Genomic DNA, 27806 nt, shown 5'->3' on the forward strand with positions numbered 1-27806 from the left:
GGTGTTCTGTGATGTCCTTAGGTTAGCTAGGTTTAAGTAGTTCTAAGTTCTAGGGGACTGAAGACCATAGATGTTCAGTCCCATAGTGCTCAGAGCCATTTTTTTATCAACGACTCCAAGGCCGTGGCCAGCTGTGCTATGTTTTTAGGTTGAGTATTCATGACTCCAGGACCGTGGCCAGCTGTGCTCGGTTTCTTGGCTGAGTATCCACAACTCCAGGGCCGTAGCCAGCTGTGCTAGGTTTCTCGGTTGCGTCTTCATGACTCCAGGGCCGTGGCCAGCTGTGCTCGGTTTCTCGGTTGCATATTCATGACTCCAGGACCATGGCCAACTGTGCTCGGTTTCTTGGTTGAGTATCCACGACTCCAGGGCCGTGGCCAGGTGTTACTAGGTTTCTCAGTTGTGTATTCATGACCCCAGGGCCGTGGCCAGCTGTGCTAGTATTCTCGGTTGACTATTCATGACTCCAGGGCCGTGGCCAGCTGTACTCGGTTTCTTGGTTGAGTATCCACGACTCCAGGGCCATGGCCATCTGTGCTAGGTTTCTCGGTTGCGTATTCATGACTCCAGGGCCGTGGCCAGGTTGTCTTATGTTTCTTGGTTGTGTATCCACGAGTCCTGGGCCTTGGCCAGCTTTGCTAGGCTTTTTGGTTGAGTATTCATGACTCCAGGCCCGTGGCCAGCTGAGCTAGGTTTCTCGGTTGTGTATTCATGACACCAGGGACGAGGCCATGCTGTGTTAGGTTTCTTGGTTGAGTATCCACGTCTCCAGGGCCATGGCCAGCTGTGCTAGGTTTCTCGGTTGCGTATTCATGACTTCAGGGCCGTGGCTAGCCGTTCTCGGTTTCTTGGTTGAGTATCGATGACTCCAGGGCCGTGGCCAGCTGTGCTAGGTTTCTCGGTTGTGTATTCATGACTCCAGGGCTGTGGCCAGCTGTGCTCGGTTTCTTGGTTGAATATTCATGACTCCAGGCCGGTGGCCAGCTGTGCTAGGTTTCTCAGTTGTGTATTCACGACTCCAGGGCCATGGCCAGCTGTGCTAGATTTCTCGGCTGCGTATTCATGGCTCAAGGGCCGTCGCCATGCTGTGTTAGGTTTCCTGGTTGAGTATCCATGACTCCAGGGCCGTGGCCAGCTGTGCTAGGTTTCTCGGTTGAGTATTCATCACTCCAGGCCCGTGGCCAACTGTGCTAGGTTTCTCGGTTGCGTATTCATGACTCCAGGGCTGTGAACAACTGTCCTCAGTTTCTTGGTTGAGTATCCACGACTCCACGGCCGTGGCCAGCTGTGCTAGGTTTCTCGGTTGAGTATTCATGACTCCAGGGCTGTGGCCAGCTGTGCTCGGTTTCTTTGTTGAGTGTCCATGACTCCAGGGCTGTGGCCAGCTGTGTTAGATTTCTCGGTTGCGTATTCATGGCTCAAGGGCCGTGGCCATGCTGTGTTAGGTTTCCTGGTTGAGTATCCATGACTCCAGGGCCGTATCCAGCTGTGCTAGGTTTCTCAGTTGAGTATTCATCACTTCAGGCCCGTGGCCAACTGTGCTAGGTTTCCCGGTTGCGTATTCATGATTCCAGGGCCGTGGCCAGGTGTGCTCGGTTTCTTGGTTGTGTATCCATGACTCCAGGGCCAAGTCGAGCTCTGCTAGGTTTCTCGGTTGCGTATTTATGACTCCAGGGCCGTGGCCATGTTGTTTGAGGTTTCTTGGTTGAGTATCCACGACTCCTGGGCCGTGGCCGGCTTTGCTAGGTTTCTCGGTTGAGTATTCATTACTCCAGGCCCATCGCCAGCTGAGCTAGGTTTCTCGGTTTCATATTCATGACTCCAGGGACGAGGCAGGCTGTGTTAGGTTTCTTGGTTGAGTATCCACGACTCCAGGGCCGTGGCCAGCTGTGCTAGGTTTCTCGGTTGAGTATTCATGACTCCAGGGCCGTGTCCAGCTGTGCTAGGTTTCTCGGTTGAGTATTCATGACTCCAGGGCCGTGGCCAGCTGTGCTCGGTTTCTTGGTTGAGTATCCGCGACTCCAGGGCTGTGGCCAGCTGTGCTAGATTTCTCGGTTGCGTATTCATGGCTCAAGGGCCGTGGCCATGCTGTGTTAGGTTTCCTGGTTGAGTATCCATGACGCCAGGGCCGGGCCAGCTGTGCTAGGTTTCTCGGTTGAGTATTCATCACTCCAGGCCTGTGGCCAACTGTGCTAGGTTTCTCGGTTGCGTATTCATGACTCCAGGGCCGTGGCCAACTGTGCTCAGTTTCTTGGTTGAGTATCCACGACTCCACGGCCGTGGCCAGCTGTGCTAGGTTTCTCGGTTGAGTATTCATGACTCCAGGGCTGTGGCCAGCTGTGCTCGGTTTCTTTGTTGAGTGTCCATGACTCCAGGGCCGTGGCCAGCTGTGCTAGGGTTCTCGGTTGAGTATTCATGTCTCCAGGGCCGTGGCCAGCTGTGCTAGGTTTCTTGGTTGAGTATGCACAACTCCAGAGCTGTGGCCAGCTGTGCTAGTTTTCTCGGTTGAGAATCCACGACGCTAGGTCCGTGGCCAGCTGTGCTAGGTTTCTCGGTTGCGTATTCATGACTCCAGGGCCGTGGCCAGGCTGCAATAGGTTTCTTGGTTGAGTATCCACGACTCCAGGGCCGTCGCCAGCTGTGCTGGGTTTCTTGGTTGAGTATTCATGACTTCAGGGCCGTGGCCAGCTGTGTTAGGTTTCTCGGTTGAGTATCCAAGGTATGAATGGTCTGATCAAGGTAGTCCCACATATTCTCCACTGGGTTTAAATCCGGGAATTTGGTGGCCAGGAGAGTATGGTATATTCTTCCAGGTGCTCTTCGAACCATGCACGTACATTGCATTGTTCAGCTGGTAGCAGCTATCGTGGTGAGGAGAAACAAATTCAGGCAGTGGTGGACATGATCCCCATGGATAGATGTATACATGTGGCTTCCAGAATGAGTAGATTATCCAGGGAAAGCCACGAAAACAGTCCCAGGACCATAACTCATACAGGATGTTTATTTTCAGATGTTGAACACCATACGTGCCAACGTCCATCTGTCCAATGGATCATTAAACGTGATTCATCTGAAAATGGCACCTGACACCATTCTCAAATTCCAGACTTCGTTGCCAGTGAACAGCAATTAACGTGGATGCATGAACCAGGCGCTTGCAGCAGAGGCCCATACACAGCAATGTTCGCTGAATGATCATTGAGGAGACACTGTTGGTAGCCCCTTGGTTTGTCTTGACGGTCAGTTGCTGAACAGATGTACGTTTATTCGCCCGTAGACATCCCTGCACCCGTTGTTCACCCCTATCATCTATGTCCCCTGGTGCACACAGTTGCCTCAGTGCCAGTTTGGATAAAGTCAGTTTGCCATGTACGGTATGCTTTAACCACAGCAGCGCGCGAACAGTTTACAGACTTAAACTTTCTGGAGATGCTTCCACCCTCGGCCCAAAAGCAAGTTATCATGCCCTTCTGGATATCACATAAACCGCTCCATTTTCGCATTGGGACTACGATGGCACTGTTTTCCGCATCCCCCTAACATTCTTTATACACTCTCAAGTGATAGTGCCGTCTGTGAATGGTTATTGCATGTTGACGTCGAACATAGGTGGTGTTCACATTAATGTGACTGGACCGTGAAGTTAGAACACCTTAAGCGCTTGTAGCGATGTTCACTGGGCACCATTTCTAACAGCAAAACCTCACATGTTATTGTTTGTTGAAGATTAACATCGATCCCAAATTTCTATCAACAATACTGTATTATGTGAATAGTTTATAAAATTTTTATTTGGATGACTCATAAATTATATCTTTCAGAATTTTTCTGATGGAACCTAACACAGACTGTGACCTGTGTACCTCTGCAATGTTACACAATTGTCCATCATTACCTAGTAAAACATAGTTCTGTAGTTTCGCCATTGTAACTTATTTCTGAAGGTTAGTTAACGTATCATGTTTTTACCAATTTTAGTGCAAAAATCAACTTTTCCTTAATAAACCAAGAAAGAAAGGAGTTAACTTCACACAAAATTCTACAGTATATTTTTATATAAAACGGACCCTGAATCCAACATTACAACTTCCTATAATTAATATTACGTGCTTTTGCAAGTTCATAAAAAGTGTGTTTTGTGGAAACTAATCAGTGGATCACACTGAAACACAAAATGTGTAACATTGCTATTGGTTTATATCATCTGGAAAAGTACTGATTATTATATAAATACTAAATTTTATTTTGGCTCATTGCGTAAATCTTTACATGAGTGCCTGTTCGCATGCCAGGCACAGCCAACTTGACCTTGAGCCAATAGATGGGGAATCCTGATCTCACCCTCTCGCCGCTGTTGCTATGTAGCCACCCACAGTGCTTACTTCGCCACATTACCACTTACTTCAATTTTGATCAAATTTTTAACATAAAATTCAATAATGGAACAGTTGTTGATTAACACACATACATAAATAAGGAAAATTCAGCATTTCATTTATAACTTTCGTTGTTGTTTTTTTAGTTTGTTTCAGTCAATATTCCCGAAAAGCAAAAATAAAACACGCTTCAAGTGTACAAATTTTGGTAATCATTTATTTGTCGCAATGTAGGAAATTTGGAGAGCGATCTAACGGCCTCTCATTCAATACTCACTTTGGTTCGAGGGGTGGGGGGAGGGAGTGATATCACTATGGTGAGCGTCCTTCTCGTCACTCTATTAGTTACCAGGGAAAGTTAGTGATGGGAACAACCGAATGAAAGCAATTGATTCATTCGGTTGTTGGAAAACCATCAGCTCATTCGGTTGTAGTTATATGTATCGATTGAATTATTCATTCATTTTTTTATGTGAAACTAGTCCGTGGCAGCAACCGAATGAAAACAATCTAATTAGTTGGTTGGACTACTCATTCATTGTTTCGAGGGAAACCAGTCTGTGGTAGCAACCGAATGAAAACAATCGTGCAGTTGACCGGAATACTCATTCATTCTTTTGAATGAAACTAGTATGTGGAAGCAACTGAATAAAAACAATCGTGTCAGTCGGTTGTAGTCTTACCTGTCAGCTGGATTATTATTATTTTTTTTTCGAGTGAAAGCAGTCAGCAGGAGCAATCGAATGAAAAGATTCGACACAGTTGTAGCTTTGCATGTTGACTGAATTATTCATTTTTTCTTTTCAAGTGAAAACAATCAGTAGTTTTTCTGTCAGGTACTGATACCTTTAACTGAAACTGCTCTTTAGTGTTTTAGCTGACCGAGCTATCCAATCATTTTTCTGAATGAAACTAGACAACAATACTCTAACTAGCTGAACTAAAGCAGTGCTACATTACACTGACAGAGGGTCGTCCAGTGAAGCCGTATCCCAGGAGTATGCCAAAGTTAACATAATCTGTATACATGCTATTTTGCTATGGAGTAATTTCTCTTTTCGTCATTTAAAACTGTTTCTTATACTGTTGTGGATTAAATTGTTCCAGGTGCCATAAACGTGTAACTAGTTAACTTGACGTATCACAGGGGTAGGCATACCATCACTTAAATTGCCGACCCCAGACAAAAACTTCGAAAATTCCAAACATGTGGGTCAAATCGGATTATTTTCCTGGACATAAGCAATCTGTAGACGATAAGTATGCTGATCGTCACGATGTTCCACGGGGACCGGGAACACAAGAGGGGGAATGTTTTCTTGTTTGCATTTCAATGCTAACAATGCCAGTGGATGCGCGCCTCCTACCGATCAACACATGTAATTACACATGAGAGTAACAAGGATTTCTTTTAAGTGCATTATAGAGACGTTCATATGCAGACGTATTACTAATTTTCAGTAAGGAAAATGAACGTAAATGAGCCAGCCGTTGTGGCCGAGCGGTTCTAGGCACTTCAGTCCGGAACAGCGCTGTTGCTATGGTCGCAGGTTCGAATCCTACCTCGGGCATGGATGTGTGTGATGTCCTTATGTTACTTAGGTTTAAGTAGTTCTAAGTCTGGGGGACTAATGACCCATAGTGCTCAGAGCCATTTGAACCATTTTTGAACGTAAATGAAATCAGTTTTATGCAGCTCATCGAGTAGAAGGCAAATGACATTTAAGACATTCAGTTTTCTGGCAAGCGGGCGGCGTCGTGGTGTATGCGATCGCCCATTGTCGGCGGCTTCACATTGCCTCAATAAAGAAGAATGGAAAATACGAGGTGTTCCAAAATTGCCTTTACAAATTTGATCACAAATATTTCAGAAATGGGAAGAGGCAGAAAAGCGCGGTATGTGACATAACGTTCATATAAACCTAACGTTCTAGTAGTTGCTAAACAGAGTGCAGTGTGTTAAGGTGACCTTATTTTCTGCAGCCAAATTCGGGACGCAGTAACCAATTTTGATATTACAAAAAAGTGTGAACTGACCGTAATAAATGAAATTATCACTTAAAGTTTTTACAAAAAGTACATTAATTTATGTTTTATTGGTACCTTCTAAGATGATGGGGTGCGAGCATGCATATAGTATTTGTCAATGCAGTAAATTTTCTTCAGCATGTCTGTATTCTTCAACAACCTTATGCCTGTATGCGCATAGGAGAGCGGCTAAGGCTGCTTGCCGCTGCGTTTTTAATCGACTAAAACGAAGAAACAATCTATAGTTAGGTCCTTTTTTAATCTATTTTAACTGAGGTTTATTACAATCTATTTCCAATCAATCGAATTTCCACAGGCACGAAAAAAGATCCAGATTTACCATGGACAGTTGTACAAAAATCCCTCCAGCACGCCTCATACGCCATGAAAACTATGACCAATTCGGGGATATACGAACGTATTGCAGCCCTGGATGGGAATTTGAATATTCAGCTTTTTATTTGTGTGGAAGGTAAATATTCTGTGCCGATAACTACATCACCAGCTACATAAGTACACCCCACGTTTTCAGTTTTACACATAGTCTCATAACTATTAAAAATTAAAAAGCATAAATTTTCAGGACTATCTGTATGGCGTTAGGAATCTATATGAGGCTAAGGAGAGTATTTAATATTTATTAGTCTGTTTTTTAAAACCAAGTTATATGAAAAATGTTTTCCATTTAAATAGTTATTTTCTGCTTTTTAGTCTTCTGTGTGTGAAATTTTTCAGCTGATTTCAAACATTTTGATGAGATTACAGCAGGACATCAGGTAAACTTCACGTTTATTTCAGTTTCTTTTCAGATGAGTCAATCAATGTATTTCTTCGTCGCAGTAATATCTCGCGAGAGGATCGCGAATATAAATACTATAGAGAATCGAGCTGACAGGGAAGCTTAGCAACAATCGTTCTTAAGTGCGAAACATTAGCGACTGGAACAAGAAAACAGGGAAACAGCAGTGGTACACCAAGTACCTACTCTCCGTCACACACCAGAAAAGAAAGCGAGTTAATATTGCCTTGACATCAACTTCTGAGCTAAGTTGAAAGTTTCTGGTCCATTGCTTATCGGAATCAATTACAAAATTTGCACTGAAAAAAAAAGCGGGGAAGAAATCGAACTAATGAAAATGTGTTAAAAAGTGATTGCTCATTTATATATACACAAATGTACAGTGCATCAACACAGATTAAGCTTTTAAAACCAACGAAAAACTGATATTTAATGCCACAAGTACGAAAATTCCAATTTCAGTAAGTAAGTACATACATTTTGAATGCACTTTATTTTTAGAAATATAATATTTATTCACATCTCTTTGAAATAAGACACTTTATCTGTCTCTAAAAAAGTTGTCAACCCTAGACATGTTTCATGTATAACCAGAAAGGCTGAAAAAGTATGTAAATAAAACCACTCAAAACCGATGAGTGAGTGAAAATATTTATGTAACGGCCGCAACCGACGGAGACTTGTTTAAGTCGGTTGTCTCACAGTGAATGAAACCACTCAAACACGGTGAGTGAGTGAAAACATTCATATGCTGACACGGCCGCTGAGACTAGTTTTATTCGTTTTTTTCAGTTGTTTCATTCGACTGAAAAAACCGACTGAACGAACAAACAATCTACTGACCAATCGATTGTTAAAAAAAGATTGTCCCATCACCAGGAAAAGGGGAGGAAGTACTTTGGCTGGTGTTCTCATAGCTGCATTTCTCCATAGAGCTCATAGGCTGCAGATACGCGAAGCCTCTATGTCCCTGAAAAACAGATAACATAGCCTCAGCTTTTCTTCTCTTACTATCGAAACGGACGACAAAATAAATTTAAAACCTGCTTGTTCTCGTATTTACGTAATAAAAATAGATGTTAACAGAAAATGTGCTTCTTTTTACCAGTAAAATTACCTTTCCTTTTTTCCCCTCAAGAATGTAACTGACAGTGCATCATTCTCAAAATGCACAACGCTATTATTTGCCATCTAAATTTTTATTTTGTTACAGGATTTGAGTCGCGAATTCTGTTCTTTACATATTTTTTGCTTGTCTTTTGATATGTCTTTGACCGTATTTTACTTCGTCATGTATTAGCTAGTTTGTGTTATATTATTACATCATATCGGAAAGTAGACTATTTCCTGTGAGCTTGGACGCGGTCCACTCACATTAATGTGGCAATCACCTATGTACAATAACCATTCACAGATGGCAGGTGGCAGCACTAGCAGTGGGGAGTACATAAAGCATGTCAGTGGAAAACAGTGTCATCGTTGTCGTAATGCAGAAATGGAGCGATTTATCTGACGTTCAGATGGGTACGATATTTGGCTTTCAGGTGAAGTTCGGAAAGATCTCTGTAAAGGCTAAGTTTGTAAACCGTTCGCGTGCCGCAGCAGTTAAGGCATAGCATGTATGACCAATTGACGTAAACCAAAACCGGTGCAGAGACAACTGTGGTGCACCATGGACCATAGGTGACAGGGATAAAGGACGGCTGCGGAGATGTGTACGGGCGAATAAACGTGCAACTGTTGAGCAACTAACCGAGGGGCTACGAACAGCGTCTCCTCAACGACCATTCAGCAAACATTGCTGTATATGGGCTTCCACTGTAGGCGCCTGGTTCATGCACCCACGCTGACTGCTGGTCATCGGCAATGAAGACTGGAATTCGCATGCCAGTACCGCAACTGGACGTCGACTGACATTTTCTGATGAACCACGTTTTATGCTCCATTGGACAGATGGGCGTTAACAAGTGCGGTGTAAAACATCTGAAAGTAAACACCCTGTAAGCGTTATGGTCTGGGGAATGTTTCCGTGGCATTCTGTAGGTGATCTCGTCGTTTTGCAAGGCACGATGGATCGACAAGAGGATACAGCTATCCTTGGGCGCCATGTTAACCTCTACACGCAGCCTGTTTTTCCTCGGTACGATGACAGCTACCAGCAGGGGTGTTCTAAGGGCACAAAAGTTGACTCCACTCGCCTGGTCATCAACCCCCCCCCCTCTCCAAGGATTAAAATCCAGTCGAGAATCTGTGGGACTATACACACTGTGGATCGTCAACCTAGAAACCTGGCGCAGCTGGCCTCGGCACTGGAGTCGCGTGGCTCCACATACCTTCCAGAACGTCATTGACTCTCTTCCCGAACGTCTCATAACGGTCAGCGCTGCAAACGGTGGTTATTCAAGTTTCTGACAGGTGGTCACATTAATGTGATTGGACCATGTATCGTTGCGTGGCTTAATTAGAATACGATCTAGATTAAAACGAAAGTCATTTCTTTGCCAGTAGCTATTTTGCATTTCCAATAACTTTACCAAAATATGTGTTTGTTATACCTGCATGTCTCAATAACCTATATTCCTTAAACCAATTTATCCGCCCATATTACTGTCCATGGTTGTCAGTTCCTACATCTTTACTGACCTTTTGCCTTACCGCAAGTATACGCTTTCTTATGGTTCAAATGGCTCTGAGCACTATGGGACTTAACTGCGGAGGTCATCAGTCCCCTAGAACTTAGAACTACTTAAAACTGACTAACCTAAGGACATCACACACATCCATGCCCGAGGCAGGATTCGAACCTGCGACCGTAGCGGTCGCGCGGTTCCAGACTGAAGCGCCTAGAACCGCTCGGCCACACCGGCCGGCACGCATTCTTAAAGCACTTTCTCGAGACATGAGGGAAATAAGTATAAATCTCCTAACATATACCTCTCCACTTTCTTTCGTCAGCGTAGTGACGTTATTTCTTCATTCCTTCATTTTCTTTCATCAGCCTACTGACCCCATTACACAGATTTCTGGCATGTGCATCATACCACCTCCTCACGTCTCCTTCGAATAATAACAAAAATCTATCGCTTGCCTCTATATGCCGCAATCTTACCAAACTCTCTTAACGACAGACAACATAATTACCAAAATCAAAACTCAGCTTCATGTAGACTTCGTTTCCATAGATTTCAGATAACTTCACCTTTTACAATTTTTCATGTGAAGTATTTATTTACTTACCAACTGCCCGCCCAGTTGGCCGTGCGGTCTAACGCACGGCTTTCCGGGCAGCAAGGAGCGCCAGGTCCCCGGCACGAATCCGCCCGGCGGATTTGTGTCGAGATCCGGTGAACCGGCCAGTCTGTGGATGGTTTTTAGCCAGTTTACCATCTCCCTCGGCGAATTCGGGCTGGTTCCCCTTATTCCACCTCAGTTACACTATGTCGGCGATTGCTGCCAAACAAGTTCTCCACGTACGCGTACACCACCATTACTCTACCACGCAAACATAGGGGTTACACTCGTCTGGTGTGAGACGTTCCCTGGGGAGTCCACCGAGGGCCGAACCGCGCAATAACCCTGGATTCGGTCTGGGACGGCGGAGGGGTAAAGTGGACTGCGGTAGTCGTCGTGGGGTTGTGGACCACTGCGGCTGCGGCGGGAACGGAGCCTCTCCGACGTTTCTAGGTCCCCGGTTAACATACAATACAATACAACATTTTCCAACTAATTATATGCGATTTTACACTCAAATTTTGCTACTATATTTTCTGATCTAGTCGAGAAGCTACAAAAGTTCAACGAAAATTTTAAATGCCCTAATGCAGACTCTCCTCTCGATGTTGCTATGTCACAAATCAGGTACGTCAAAATCGGTGAGTAATTCTTACACCATTAAACTTCGTACACAGTAATAGCTCATACAACACATTGTTGTTGTTGTGGTCTTCAGTCCTGAAACTGGTTTGATGCAGCTCTCCATGCTACTCTATCCTGTGCAAGCTCCTTGATCTCCCAGTACCAACCGTAACCTACATCCTTCTGAATCTGCTTAGTGTATTCATCTCTTGGTCTCCCTCTACGGTTTTTACCCTCCACGCTGCCCTCCAATACTAAATCGGTGATCCCTTGATGCCTCAGAACATGTCCTACCAACCGATCCCTTCTTCTAATCAAGTTGTGCCACAAATTTGTCTTCTCCCCAATTCTATCAATACCTCCTCAATAGTTATGTGATCTACCCATCTAATCTTCAGCATTCTTCTATAGCACCACATTTCGAAAGCTTCTATTCTCTTCTTGCCCAAACTATTTATCGTCCACGTTTCACTTCCATGCATGGCTACACTCCATACAAATACTTTCAGAAACTACTTCCTGACACTTGAATATATACTCGATGTAAACAAATTTCTCTTCTTCAGAAACGCTTTCCTTCCCATTGCCAGTCTACATTTTATATCCTTTCTACTTCGACCATCATCAGTTATTTTGCTCCCCAAATAGCAAAACTCCTTTACTACTTTAAGTGTCTCATTTCCTAATCTAATTCCCTCAGCAACGCCCGACTTAATTCGACTACATTCCATTATCCTCGTTTTGCTTTGGTTCGTGTTCATCTTATATCCTCCTTTCAAGACACTGTCCATTCCGTTCAACTGCTCTTCCAAGTCCTTTGCTGCCTCTGACAGAATTACAATGTCATCGGCGAACCTCAAAGTTTTTATTTCTTCTCCATGGATTTTAATACCTACTCCGAATTTTTCTTTTGTTTCCTTTACTGCTTCTCAATATACAGATTGAATAACATTGGGGATAGGCTACAACCCTGTCTCACTCCCTTCCCAACCACTGCTTCCCTTTCATGTCCCTCGACTCTTATAATTGCCTTCTGGTTTCTGTACAAATTGTAAATAGCCTTTCGCTCCCTGTATTTTACCCCCGCCACCTTCGGAATTTGAAAGAGAGTATTCTAGTCAACATTGTCAAAAGCTTTCTCTAAGTCTACAAATGCTAGAAACGTAGGTTTGCCTTTCCTTATTCTATCTTCTTAAGGTGAGTCGTAGGGTCAGTATTGCCTCACATGTTCTAATATTTCTACGGAATCCAAACTGATCTTCCCCGAGGTCGGCTTCTACCAGTTTTTCCATTCGTCTGTAAAGAATTCGCGTTAGTATTTTGCAGCTGTGACTTATTAAACTTATTAAACAACACTTTAAGACATATAATTCTTATTGGTTACGGATAGAAAAGAAAACGAATGAAATCACACAGTAGAAATGAGGTTTCAGTCAGCTGGGACTTCATAGTGTATCTGCCAAAGAGTGGCAGATTCCCTACAGACGTGCGTGCATGCATGTCTAAAGGAAATAAAAAATGAATTGAAAAAACAAACCACACCGCGAAGGAATTATCGGAACTGGACGAAAATCGGTAGACGTGATGTACATGTAGAGACAAACAAATGATTATAATTTTAGAAAAAGTTGGATGATTTATTCAAGACAAAGAACTTCAAAAACTGAGCAGGTCAATAACACGTTGGTCCACCTTGGCCCCTGTGCAAGCAGTTTTTCGACTTGACATTGATTGACAGAGTTGTTGAATGTCCTCCTGAAGGATATCGTACCAAATTTTGTCCAATTGACCCATTAGATCGCCAAAATCCCGATATGTTTGGACGGCCCGCCAATAATGATCCAAACACTCTCAATTAGGGAGAGATCCGGAGACCTTGATGGCCAAGGTAAGGTTTGGCAAGCATGAAGACAAGCAGTAGAAACTCTCGCCGTGTGCGAACGGGCATTACCTTGCTGAGACGTAAGTCCAGGATGGCTTGCAAAGAAGGGCATCAAAACGGGCATAAAACATCGTGGACTTACCGCTGTGCTGTAAGGGTGCCGTAGATGACAACCAAAGGGGTTGTTGAGCCGTAAGGCGAGCGACATGTTGGTATCCTACCGCTGTCCAGGTCGTCTCCAACACGTCATCTTCACTGGTCATCGAGGCTCAGTTCGAAGCGGGACGCATCACTGAAGACAATTCTATTCCAGTCAATGAAATTCCAGGCCGAAGGTGTGTCTGGGGACGCCCTGGACAGCGGTGGGGTAACAACGCGACCGTCGCCCGACATACGGCCCGACAGCTATGCGTGATGGTCTGGGGTGGCGTTTCTTTTCATAGCAGGACGCCTTTGGTTGTCACACGCGGCACCCTCACAGCACAACGGCACGTCGACGATATTCTATGCCCCGTTTTGTTGCCCTTCGTGGGAGACCATGCTGGTCTTAGATTTCAGCAAAATAATTACCACCCACATATGTAGAGAGTTTCTACTACTTGTCTTCGTGCTTACCAAACGCTACCTTGACCAGCGAGATCGCCGGATCTCTCTCGTGTAGAGAACATCTGGAATATGAGTGGGGCCCTCTGAGTGTCTCAGAATTTTGACGATCTAACGAGCCAATTGGACAGAATTTGGCACGATATCCTTCGGGAGGACATCCAACAATTCGGTCAATCAATGACAAGCCGAATAACTGATTGCGTTAGGGTCGGAGATGGACCAACGCGTTACTGACCTGCTTAGTTTGTGGAGCACTTTCTCTTGAATAAATCATCCATTTTCCTGAAATTGTAATCATCTTTATTTTCAGAATGAGATTTTCACTCTGCAGCGGAGTGTGCGCTGATATGAAACTTCCTGGCAGATTAAAACTGTGTGCGGGACCGAGACTCGAACTCGAGACCTTTGCCTTTCGCGGGCAAGTGCTCTACCATCTGAACTACCCAAGCACGACTCACGACCCGTCCTCACAGCTTCAATTCTGCCAGTACCTCGTCTCCTACCTTCCAAACTTCACAGAGGCTCTTCAGCGAACCATGCAGAACTAGCACTCCTCGAAGAAAGGATATTGCGGAGACATGGCTTAGCCACAGCCTGGGGGATGTTTCCAAAATGAGATTTTCACTCTACAGCGGAGTGTGCGCTGATGTGAAACTTCCTGGAAGATTAAAACAGCTTTAGTCTGCCATGAAGTTTCATCTTTTTTTATTTTTTGTCTGTACATTTTCATCATATCTGCCGATTTCCGTCCCATTCGTATAATTCTTTCATGGTGCAACATTTTATCTGTTTTAGAGTATATTTGTCATCGTTTGCGGGACATGAATTCTGCGAACACAAGACTTGTGACAACGTGACATATGGAAGTTTGAATGGGTGATAAGGCGTCATCGGATAGCCGAAGTGGTTCATCTACATCTACATTCTACATTTACACTCCGCAAGCCACCCAACGGTGTGTGGCGGAGGGCACTTTACGTGCCACTGTCATAACTTCCCTTTCCTGTTCCAGTCGCGTATGGCTCGCGGGAAGAACGACTGCCGGAAAGCCTCCGTGCGCACTCGAATCTCTCTAATCTTACATTCGTGATCTCCTAGGCAGGTATAAGTAGGGGGAAGCAATATATTCGATACCTCATCCAGAAACACACCCTCTCGAAACCTGGACAGCAAGCTACACCGCGATGCAGAGCGCCTCCCTTGCCACTTTAGTTTGCTAAACATCTCCGTAACGCTATTACGCTTACCAAATAACCCTGTGCCGAAACGCGCCGCTCTTCTTTGGATCTTCTCTATCTCCTCTGTCAACCTGACCTGGTACGGATCCCACACTGATGAGCAATACTCAAGTATAGGTCGAACGAGTGTTTTGTAAGCCACCTCCTTTGCTGATGGACTACATTTTCTAAGGACTCTCCCAATGAATCTCAACCTGGCACCCGCCTTACCAACAATTAATTTTATATGATCACTCCACTTCAAATCGTTCCGCACGCATACTCCCAGATATTTTACAGAAGTAACTTCTACCAGTGTTTGTTCCACTATCATACATCTATGTATTCGCAATACATTACATTTGTCTATGTTAAGGGTCAGTTGCCACTCCCTGCACCAAGTGCCGAACCGCTGCAGATCTTCCTGCATTTCACTGCAATTTTCTAATGCTGCAACTTTTCTGTATACTACAGCATCATCTGCGAAAAGCCGCATGGAACTTCCGACACTATCTACTAGGCCATTTATATATATTGTGTAAAGCAATGGTCCCGTAACACTCCCCTGTGGCACGCCAGAGGTTACTTTAACGTCTGTAGACGTCTTTCCATTGAGAACAACATGCTGTGTTCTGTTTGCTAAGAACTCTTCAATCCAGCCACACAGCTGGTCTGATATTCCGTAGGCTCTTACTTTGTTTATCAGGCGACAGTGCGGAACTGTATCGAACGCCTTCCGGAAGTCAAGGAAAATGGCATCTACCTGGGAGCCGGTATCTAATATTTTCTGGGTCTCATGAACAAATAAAGCGAGTTGGGTCTCGCACGATCGCTGTTTCCGGAATCCATGTTGATTCCTACAGAGTAGATTCTGCCTTTCCAGAAATGACATGATACGCGAGCAAAAAACATGTTCTAAAATTCTACAACAGATCGATGTCAGAGATATAGGCCTATAGTTTTGCGCATCTGCTCGACGACCCTACTTGAAAACTGGAACTACCTGTGCTCTTTTCCAATCATTTGGAACCTTCCGTTCCTCTAGAGACTTTCGGTACACGGCTGTTTTAGAAGGGGGGCAAGTTCTTTCGCGTACTCTGTGTAGAATCGAATTGGTATCACGTCAGGTCCAGTGGACTTTCCTCTGTTGAGTGATTTCAGTTGCTTTTCTATTCCTTGGACAATTATTTCGATGTCAGCCATTTTTTCGTTCGTGCGAGGATTTAGAGAAGGAACTGCAGTGCGGTCTTCCTCTGTGAAACAGCTTTGGAAAAAGGTGTTTAGTATTTCAGCTTTACGTGTGTCATCCTCTGTTTCAATGCCATTTTCATCTCAGAGTGTCTGGATATGCTGTTTCGATCCACTTACTGATTTAACGTAAGACCAGAACTTCCTACGATTTTCTGTCAAGCCGGTACATAGAATTTTACTTTCGAATTCACTGAACGCTTCACGCATAGCCCTCCTTACGCTAACTTTGACATCGTTTAGCTTCTGTTTGAGAGGTTTTGGCTGCGTTTAAATTTGCAGTGAAGCTCTCTTTGCTTTCGCAGTAGTTTCCTAACTTTGTTGTTGAACCTCGGTGGGTTTTTCCCGTCCCTCACAGTTTTACTCAGCACGTACCTGTCTAAAACGCATTTTACGATTGCCTTGAACTTTTTCCATAAACACTCAACATTGTCAGTGTCGGAACAGAATTTTTCGTTTTGATCTGTTAGGTAGTCTAAAATCTGCCTCCTATTACTCTTGCTAAACAGATAAACCTTCCTCCCTTTTTTTTATATTCCTACTTACTTCCACTGACGATAAGCGGGAGATTCGGTTTCGAGTCCCGGTCCGGCACAAATGTTCATGTGTCGCATACAGCCGACGTCAGTGCATAGTCACAATATGTGAATCTGTTTCGCAGTGGCAAGTAATTCCTCAAAATAACATTCGGAGGCGCGTTTCTTCCACACTGCAATGAATACAATCGTGTATTCTTGCGCATCGGTGTGAAACTCCATATTGATGTTTATAATGAGTATCAGTCCCGAAAGCAATTAAAGTTCAGTCATTTAATACACGTCATGTGGTGAACATCTCCACAGGTAAAGGTAAGGTAGTCTGCAGCGTACAATCCGTGATATGGGTTTGGCCGGATTGCGGGAAGAGCGCAGCCTTCATTCGCCGCGGAAGTACAAGGCGGAGGGTGGCTAGCTCAAAAAAAAAAAAAAAAAATCCCCACGCTCATCCGAGCCTGAACGTAGGACGGTCAGGGACAGAGTCCAGCGTGCTATCTGCTAGACGACCACAGCCACAAAGTATCTCCACGAAGTGTGATAAATATCAAGCTGGTACTTCATGTAATACTTTCCATTTCCGTCAGTGTAAAAGGCTTTTAACTTTGCTCTGAGAGCTACATATTCTCTTGCTGTACTGTATTGTTTTAGCCCATCTGATGATATTCATCAGCACTTTTTAATGTTGTCTGTTGTAAAAGCCTGTAACTGGGCAATCACCCCCTTTATACTATGATATGTCTTCCATTTCGTTCTACATGATATTTTGATGCCATTAATTACAGACACTGATTAATTATCAGGTAGCCTGCTGCTTTTGCATTTGCGATTTTTAATGACAAAAAGTTATCAAAGAAAAAGATGACTAGAAATTTATTATATGTTTCGTTCAGCTTGTGTGTATTGTAAACTTCGTACCTATTTCAACCCTTTGAGACAGGAATTAAATGTTGGCATTGCCACTGAACCCACACCTTTAAATATTTTGTTTGCAACATTGGTACATTTGCAAGACTCCCTTAGAATAATTAACATTCTTTACCTCCTAGAATGAGTCAAAACGTTAATACTGAAATCCCCACATAATTACCTTTACATTTTTATTTATCGACTTATCATAGTGTCATAGCTCAAGGGAAAATCTCGAAGTTTGAACTGAAAGAGTTGTTAAGGACTATAATTAAGTTTTTTCTTTGATAATTCCTAAATCAAGTGGGGAAATCCCAAATATTATAAAGTTAGACTTACAAATTATAGTTTTGCGTACACAGTCCGATTGCCTGTAGCTTCTACATTGTAGGTCATTACTTTCGTCTCATGGATAATGTCAAAGTCTGTATACAATGGATGTTTCAGAGCTTACTGGAGTGGAATAACTTACTGGCATTGCGACTCGTCTTGCGTCAGCCATCTCCAGTATGGAGGACCTTCCATGTTGAAGAGTTGAATGTTTTCCGGGATCCTCCCCGGCGTGGACCTCGGCCTATTCAGAAGACTTCCACTGGAAGCTCTGCATACATCAAGGTACACAAACTCATCGTTGAATGAATATAGATGTAATCCCTGTTACTGATTAGTAGGACACTTATTTTCAACGCTAGGAGCTAATGTTTAATGCTAAGTCTATCGAGTAACTAACGACTTTTGTTGTAAGCGATCATCTTCCCTCAACAGGAAGGTTATTAGGGATAGAGGAACAATCTAGTTTCAATTGGAATGGCTAGAGAATCAACTGCGACTATGTAGAGGGAACATCCAACTCTTTTTCAGAATGAAAATTTCACTCTATAGTGAGGCGGTTCTGAAGTTAGTATTTCTGATACCGGCAGAATGAAACTATTTACTGAGTGTAACTTGAAACCAAATTTCTGCTGTTCGCCCAACAAAAAGTAACAGTCTGGACTAGAATCATGTTCTGGAGGCAGTTTCACACTGTTGGAAGGTTCATTCTGATAATTACCTGAAATGCTTTAAGAAAACCATTAAACAAATATTTTTCGATGGACACATCTGCAAAGTGTTTACAGATTTGTGACACAAGTCTCATTTCTACTGAAATAAAAATCTGATTTCTGGATATGCACTGTCAGTAGCCAAGTAGAAAGAACAACAGCCATCGTGTCTGACATTTGAGTTCAAGGGAATAGTGGTGAAAAAGTCATTGAGTAAAACAGAAGTAATATCTAGCGTTCCCAAAGGGCGTGTTATAGGCCCTCTGCTGTTTCTGATCCACATAAATGATTTAGGTGGCAATCTGAGCAGTCCTCTCAGATTGTTTGCAGATGATGCTGTCATTTACCACCTTGTAAAGTCATCAGGTGATCAAAACGAACTGCAATATGATTTGGACTAGATATCTGTATGGTGCAAAGACTGACAGTTGAAGCTAAATTATGAAGGACATCCACATACACAATAAATCACACAAATGTAATGGCTGTAAACTTAACTCAGTATTTAAAGATAATAGTTACGATAACTGGAACGATCACATAGATAATTTTGTGGAGAAAGCGAACCAAAGACTGTGATATATTGGCAAAATACTTTGAAAATGTAACAGTTCCATTAAAGAAACTGCTTATAATACGCTTGTCCCCTTTCATCTGGAGTACTGCTGTGCGGTGAGGTACAAGCATCAGATAGCATTGACGGAGGAGATAGAAAAGTTCAAAGAAGGGCAGCTCGGTTTGTACTATCGTGGAATAGGGGAGAGAGTGCCACGGATATGATACACGAATTGGGGTTAGCAGTCGTCAAAATAAAGGCATTTTTCGCTGCGGCAGGACCTTCTCACGAAATTTCAAGCACCAGCTTTCTCTTCGATGCGTGAAAATATTTTGTTCGCACTCACCTATATAGGGAGAAATGATTATCATAATAAAATAAGAGAAATCAGAGCTCGCACAGAAAGATTTAATTGTTCGTATTTCTAGAGCACTGTTCGTGAGTGGAACTGTAGAGAAATAACTTGAAGGTGGTTCGATGAATCCTCTGTCAGGCACTTGATTTTGAATTGCAGAGTAATCATGTAAATGTAGATCTTGCCTTATAATTACAACATTTCAAAGGACACTTGCAGGATCTCTTACAAAATTTGATCTACACATGTGCAAGCGCTGAGAGATCTCCAGGGCAAAGGTAGGTGAGAAAATAGGCAGATTAACAACAACTTTAATATTAATGAGAAAATTAAATTCAGGCTTTCGTTCCTCTAGTTTTGTCACTGCTGTTTTTGCCTGTCACCTGTTTCGAATTGCGTGTTGCCTCACTTTCACATACTGTACCGGTAGGTAGTAATATAGTTGAGTCTAGTGACTGGGGTCACTCCCAAATAGCATTATTTTTTGTTGAAAGCATACATTTGCTTAACCTCTTATCCAAATTTGAACAATCGTTTACCTACCGATCTTCTGATGTAGAACGATCTTTTATATTTTCTGTGTTTAACAAATTCTTTCTTTTCATGGTGATCTATTTTATTTGTTTGGAGATCATTTGCCGTTGTTTGACAATCGTTTTCCTTGTTTTCAAAAAGGATTCAAATGGCTCTAAGCACTATGAGACTTAACATCTGAGGTCATCAATCCCCTAGACGTAGAACTACTTAAACTTAATTAACCTAAGGACATCACACACATCCATGCCCGAGACAGGATTCGAACCTGCCACCGTAGCAGCAGCGCGCTTCCGTACTCTCCGGACTGAAGCGCCTAGAACCGCTCGGCCACAACGGCCGGCATCCTTATTTTGCGATTGCTTTTCCTTATTTAGTTGCTGTTTGTCTTTATTCAGCGACACTTTTTCTTTATTCAGCAATTGTCATCCACCTTTTTGTAGTCTTGCTTTCTTTGTTCAATGATCTAAATTTTTTTGTTATCCAGGGGCAGAGTCAGGATTCGATTCTGGATCGAGAGGTTTGTTACCATTGCGGTCACCCTCACCTGTAATATGCCACCGGCACCTATGATTTTAATAATAATAATAATAATAACAATAAATTGGTTAACATCTGTACTCCATACATCAGTTTGGCATAAAATTCAAGAAATTGTAATCCAGAGAAATATAATATCTGAAAAATATTCATCCGAAAATTCCTCAACAACATGTGTCATGCAATTAATTTAAGAACTGTAATAGCAGACTCAAGTTTAAGAGACTTGTCCAGAAGAACCCATGTAGAAAGAAGTGGGATACTGAAGTGCTGAGTAATGAGTAGCTTTTCAAGTTCTCTCAGGCTTTAGATAACGTGATAGTGAATACCACAACAGGCAGTTCAGCTGATAAGGAATGGACATCTCTGAAAAGGGCAATCACCGAAGTTGGACAGACGTATGTATGTACATGGAACGTACCTACAAAAAAATGTTGCGGAACGGAAAACATGCATACTTCAATTGAGTGGTGAAAGAAGGCAGTAGAAAAATGCCCAGCAGAAGGCAGGAATACAGCAGCATAATTGAAGGGCTTATTTCAGTAGTGGTACAAGTCCGTTACCTCCACTTTTCTGCCTATAATGATTCTGAAATTAATGATCCAAACAAACAGAATGAAAGGTTCATCTCTAGCAAGAAGCCATATGCTTGAATATTTCTGGTACCTCAACTGCATATTTTTCAGCGCTCATTTAACTTTAGGACTCTGTATCTCACAATGAACAAAATTGGACTTGTATCACTATTGAAATAAGCCCTTCAGTTGAGATCTCGGAGCCGGCCGGTGTGGCCGTGCGGTTAAAGGCGCTTCAGTCTGGAACCGCGTGGCCGCTACGGTCGCAGGTTCGAATCCTGCCTTGGGCATGGATGTGTGTGATGTCCTTAGGTTAGTTAGGTTTAATTAGTTCTGAGTTCTAGGGGACTGATGACCACAGATGTTAAGTCCCATAGTGCTCAGAGCCATTTGAACCATTTTTTGAGATCTCGGCTGTAAACAACGGTAAGGGACAGTATATGAGAAACAGTTACTGTATGTAAAGCTTGGTACATGTTGTGCTTTTTTTCATATTAACTGATATTTCCGCGATAAACCGAGAAATGGTAGCAGTCTCTCGCTAGTGGCAGCTGTGGATGTATGTCTGAAACAATGATGAGTGCCAAAACATAGCTGCCAGCAGTAGTAACGTGTGTTGTGTTTGTGCCAGGATAACGCATTTCAGGGACGATTCGTACAAATCCGAGGATTATGTGCATAACTACGACTCAGATCAAGATTTTAAATGTGTTCCTGAACGTAATTGGCCTCAAAAGTTGTTGCTAATCACGAAAATGTGAATAATTACTCTCCAAGAAAAAAATAAAGAAAACAAATAAGACGAAAATCGGAATCGACAGAGGTGATTTACATGCAAAGACAAACAAATGATAGCCGGCCGGGGTGGCCGAGCGGCTCTAGGCGCTACAGTCTGTAACCGCACGACCGCTACGGTCGCGGGTTCGAATCCTGCCTCGAGCATGGATGTGTGTGGTGTCCTTAGGTTAGTTAGGTTTAAGTGGTTCTAAGTTCTAGGTAACTGATGACCTCAGATGTTAAGTCCCATAGTGCTCAGAGCCATTTGAACCAAACAAATGATAACAACTTCAGAAAAACTGAATGATTTATTCAAGAGAAATAGACTCACAAACTGAGCAAGACAATAACGCGTTGGTTCTCTTCTGGCCCTTATGCAAGCAGTTATTCTACTTGGCATGGATTGACCGAGTTGTTGTATGTCCTCCTGAAGGATATCGTGCAAAATTCTGTCCAATTGGCGCTTTAGATCGGCAAAATCCCGAGCTGATTGGTGGGTACTGCCCATAATGCTCCAAACGTTCTCAGCTGGGGAGAGATCCTACATCCTTGTTGACCAAGGTAGGGTTTGGTAAGCACGAAGACAAGCAGTAGAAACCCACGCTGAGTGTAGACGGGCATTATCTTGCTAAAATGTGAAGCCAGAATGGTTTGCCACGAAGGGCAATAAAACTGGGCATAGCACATCGTCAAAGTACCGCTGTGTTATAAGGATAACACGTATGACAACCAAAGGGGTCCTGCTATGGAAAGAAACGGCACCCCAGAGCATCACTGCTGGCTGTCGGGACATGTGGCAGGCAATAGACACTCTGGTATCCCACCACTGTTTAGGGCCTCTCCAGACACGTTTTCAACATAGAATTTCAGTAACTGGAGTAGAATTGTCTTCAGTGATGAATCCTGCTCCAAAATGAGCCCCAAAGAGCAATCAAGAAGACGTGTCTGAAGACGCCCTGGACAGCGGTGGGTTACTAAACCTGACTGTCGCTCACCATGTGGCCCGACAAGCAGGACTGATGGTCAGGAATTCTGGGTAATGACAGCGACAACCGACTGTTTTTCACAACCGATTGCTCAGTCGATTGTTTTCTCGTTCAGTCCGTTCTTTGAGTGATTTTATTTACATACTTTTTCAGCCTTTTCTGTTATCCATGAAACGTGACTAGGCTTGACAACTTTTTTTAGAGACAAATAAAGTATCTTATTTCAATGAGATGTGATTAAAAGGTACATTTCTGAAAATAAAGTACATTCAAAATGTACGTATTTACTTATTGAAATACGAATTTTCGTGCTTGTGGTATTAAATATCAATTTTAGGTTGGTTTTAAAAGCTTAATATGTAGTGCTAGCTATTTTCCTGTTTTCTTGTTCCAGTCGTTAAGCCGGCTGCAGTGGCCGAGCGGTTCTAGGGGCTACAGTCTGGAACTGCGCGACCGCTACGGTCGCAGGTTCGAATCCTGCCTCGGGCATGGATGTGTGTGATGTCCTTAGGTTAGTTAGGTTTAAGGAGTTCTCAGTTCTAGGGGACTGATGACCTCAGCAGTTAAGTCCCATAGTGCACAGAGCCATTTGAACCATTTTGCCATGTTGCAAAAACTGTTTTGTGGGTTGTTGAGAACTGTCTTGGCTATGTTCTGGTTATGCATTCAAAAAGCACTAGCCACATAGTGCTCAGAGCCAGTCGTTAATGTTTCTCACTTAAGAACGATTGCTACTAAGCTTCCTGTCAGCTCGATTCTCTCTATTTTTTACATTCGCGGTCCTCTCGCGAGACATGAGGAATGAGGAAGAAATATACTGATTGACTCATTTGAAGAGAAACTGAAATAAACCTGAAGTTTACCACATGTCCAGCTGTAATCTCATCAAAATGTTTGAAATCAACTGAAAAATTTCACACATGCAAGACTGAAAAGCACAAAATAATTACTCAAATGGAAAACATTTTCGGTATAACATGGTTTTAAAACGGACCAATGAATATTAAGTAATCTCTCCTAGCCCCATACAGATTCTTAACGCCATACAAATAATCCCGAAAATTTTTGGTTGTGAATTTTTAATAGCTATGACTATGTGTAAAACTGAAAACGTAGGCGTACATATGTAGCTGGTGACGTCATTTTCTGTATAAAATAGCCGGCCGATGTGACCGAGCGGTTATAGGCGCTTCAGTCTGGAACCGCGCGACTGCTACGGTCGCAGGGTCGAATCCAGCGTCGGGCATGGATGTGTGTGACGTCCTTAGGTTGGTTAGGTTTAAGTAGTTCTAAGTTCTAGGGGACTGATGACCTAAGATGTTAAGTCCCATAGTGCTCAGAGCCATTTGAACCATTTTTTGTATAAAATATTTACCTTCTTCACAAATAAAAGGCTGAATATTAGAATGATTTTGCATTTGTGGACATCATCACACATTGCCTATGAAACGGAATGAAAACTGTAGCTAAAACGATGAAAGGTCACTTTCTTCTTGATATATCCTTAAGGGAACCATTGCGCTTACCTTTGGATCCCCATCCAAAGCTGCAATACGTCCGGATTTCCCCGTATTGATCCTAGTTTCAAGGACTTACAGAGGCGTGCGGGAGGGATTTTTATACAACTGTCCGGGGTAAACCTGACCTTTTTTCGTGAATTCAATAGATTGGAAAAAGATTGTAATAAATCTTAGTTGAAATTAATTAAAAACAGGACCTAACTATAATAAGGTTCCTCGTTTTAGTCTATTAAAAACGCAGCTGTAAGTACGATTAGCCGCTCTCCTATGCGCATATAGTATGTTCCAGAATTGTCTTTATAACTTTAATCACGTATATTTTAAAAATGGGAATAGGAAGAAAAGCCTGGTTTGCAACATAATGTTCACACTCACCTAAAGCAGTTTTTTTTCCCATGTTAGTTACTGACTGACTACCTTTGAGCAGTTTTCACAATGTGTGGAATGGTTCGTACAGACCAGATCTGACACTCCGGTTCTGTGGGACCCCATTACATTTCTTTCTTCGAGCGGGACTTACACGAACTGTGAGCTCGCATCAGAACAGCATTAGCATACTTTAATGAGAATGTCATAGACTGGACATGTAATTGGAATATCACCTAGATAGCCTGTGTGCTACAGACGACGCACGCATTTAAAAAAAATGGTTCAAATGGCTCTGAGCACTATGGGACTCAACTGCTGAGGTCATAAGTCCCCTAGAACTTAGAACTACTTAAACCTAACTAACCTAAGGATATCACACACATCCATGCCCGAGGCAGGATTCGAACCTGCGACCATAGCGGTCGCGCGGTTCCAGACTGTAGCGCCTAGAACCGCCCGGTCGCTCCGACCGGCACGCATTTAAAATGACCATCTGTCACCCCGTCACCCCTTTTTCCGTGACAGTCACGATTTTTCTAGTTCTGTTCCGAATGTTTTCAAAAGTAATTAGGGACATGTACACTCCTGGAAATGGAAAAAAGAACACATTGACACCGGTGTGTCAGACCCACCATACTTGCTCCGGACACTGCGAGAGGGCTGTACAAGCAATGATCACACGCACGGCACAGCGGACACACCAGGAACCGCGGTGTTGGCCGTCGAATGGCGCTAGCTGCGCAGCATTTGTGCACCGCCGCCGTCAGTGTCAGCCAGTTTGCCGTGGCATACGGAGCTCCATCGCAGTCTTTATCACTAGTAGCATGCCGCGACAGCGTGGACGTGAACCGTATGTGCAGTTGACGGACTTTGAGCGAGGGCGTATAGTGGGCATGCGGGAGGCCGGGTGGACGTACCGCCGAATTGCTCAACACGTGGGGCGTGAGGTCTCCACAGTACATCGATGTTGTCGCCAGTGGTCGGCGGAAGGTGCACGTGCCCGTCGACCTGGGACCGGAACGCAGCGACGCACGGATGCACGCCAAGACCGTAGGATCCTACGCAGTGCCGTAGGGGACCGCACCGCCACTTCCCAGCAAATTAGGGACACTGTTGCTCCTGAGGTATCGGCGAGGACCATTCGCAACCGTCTCCATGAAGCTGGGCTACGGTCCCGCACACCGTTAGGCCGTCTTCCGCTCACGCCCCAACATCGTGCAGCCCGCCTCCAGTGGTGTCGCGACAGGCGTGAATGGAGGGACGAATGGAGACGTGTCGTCTTCAGCGATGAGAGTCGCTTCTGCCTTGGTGCCAATGATGGTCGTATGCGTGTTTGGCGCCGTGCAGGTGAGCGCCACAATCAGGACTGCATACGACCGAGGCACACAGGGCCAACACCCGGCATCATGGTGTGGGGAGCGATCTCCTACACTGGCCGTACACCACTGGTGATCGTCGAGGGGACACTGAATAGTGCACGGTACATCCAAACCGTCATCGAACCCATCGTTCTGCCATTCCTAGACCGGCAAGGGAACTTGCTGTTCCAACAGGACAATGCACGTCCGCATGTATCCCGTGCCACCCAACGTGCTCTAGAAGGTGTAAGTCAACTACCCTGGCCAGCAAGATCTCCGGATCTGTCCCCCATTGAGCATGTTTGGGACTGGATGAAGCGTCGTCTCACGCGGTCTGCACGTCCAGCACGAACGCTGGTCCAACTGAGGCGCCAGGTGGAAATGGCATGGCAAGCCGTTCCACAGGACTACATCCAGCATCTCTACGATCGTCTCCATGGGAGAATAGCAGCCTGCATTGCTGCGAAAGGTGGATATACACTGTACTAGTGCCGACATTGTGCATGCTCTGTTGCCTGTGTCTATGTGCCTGTGGTTCTGTCAGTGTGATCATGTGATGTATCTGACCCCAGGAATGTGTCAATAAAGTTTCCCCTTCCTGGGACAATGAATTCACGGTGTTCTTATTTCAATTTCCAGGAGTGTATTTGTCAATGATTTAAAAATTATGACACGATTTATCCCGAATTGTATGTTCATTTCAGCTGTATCAGTATACTGTTACTGAAAGGGTATTTTCCCGAATAAGTAATGTATGGCACAGTGAAAAAACATTGTTTGTTGCATAAACTACGAAAATAATGTTAACGACTAGAGTGTATTATTATGAAACTTGAGATGAATGTTTTCATAAGGCTGTTGAAGAATACAGACATGCTGAAGAAAATTTACAGAACTGATAAATTCTGTATGCCTGCTCGCACGCCTTCATCTTAAAAGGTACTCATAAAACATAGGTTCATGTAATTTTTGTAGCAAATTAAAGTGATAGTTTGCATTTATTACGTTCAATCAGACTTTTTTGTAATGTCAAAATTTTTTAATGTGTCCTGAATTTTGCACCAGAAAGTATGGCCACCTTAACACGCTGAATTCTGTTAAGCGGCTACTAGAACCTTTGGTGTGTATGAACATTGTTCTGAAAACCGCGGTTTTCAACTTATCACCATTTCTGAAATATGTGCGACCAAATTTGTAAGGACAATTTCGGAACATCCTGTATTTTCCATACTTGTTTATTGAGGCAACGGAAAGCCTCCGACGATGGGCGATCGCATACATCATGACGACGTCCCGCCCGCCAGACAACTGAACGTCTTAAATGTCATTTGCCTTCTACTCATTCAGCTGTATAAAACTGAATCCTTGTTACTCTCATGCGTAATTATGTGTGCTGATCGGTAGGATGCGAGCACCTGCTGGCATTGTTAGCACTGAAACGCAAGCAAGGAAACATTCCCTTCTCAGGTTCCCGCTCTCTGAGGAACATTGTGGCCATCGGCCAACTTATCGTCTACAGACTGTTTATGTCCTGGATAACAATCCAATTTGAACCATATGTCCGGCATTTTCGAAGTTTTTGTCTGGGGTCGACAATTTAAGTGATAGTATGCCTACTACAGTGATACGTCAGGATAATTGTTTATGGCAACTGGAACAATTTAATGTGAATCATCTTTAAATGATGAAAAGAAAAATTACTCCATTCAGTTCATAATTCAATGAAGATGTATACTA

At 43.6% G+C, this 27806-nt stretch overlaps 1 protein-coding gene across 1 annotated transcript in view; it reads left to right on the forward strand.

Moving 5' to 3' along the window:
• The window catches only part of LOC124722323 (nicolin-1-like), a 145677-nt gene that overhangs the window by 84179 nt on the left and 33692 nt on the right, over positions 1-27806 (forward strand). The window contains exon 4 of the mRNA XM_047247501.1: positions 17904-18071. Coding sequence (XP_047103457.1) covers positions 17904-18071 — 168 coding nt within the window. The remainder of the gene's footprint in view (positions 1-17903; positions 18072-27806) is intronic.

The sequence above is a fragment of the Schistocerca piceifrons genome, chromosome X (assembly GCF_021461385.2).
Source record: "Schistocerca piceifrons isolate TAMUIC-IGC-003096 chromosome X, iqSchPice1.1, whole genome shotgun sequence".
Lineage (NCBI taxonomy): Eukaryota > Metazoa > Arthropoda > Insecta > Orthoptera > Acrididae > Schistocerca > Schistocerca piceifrons.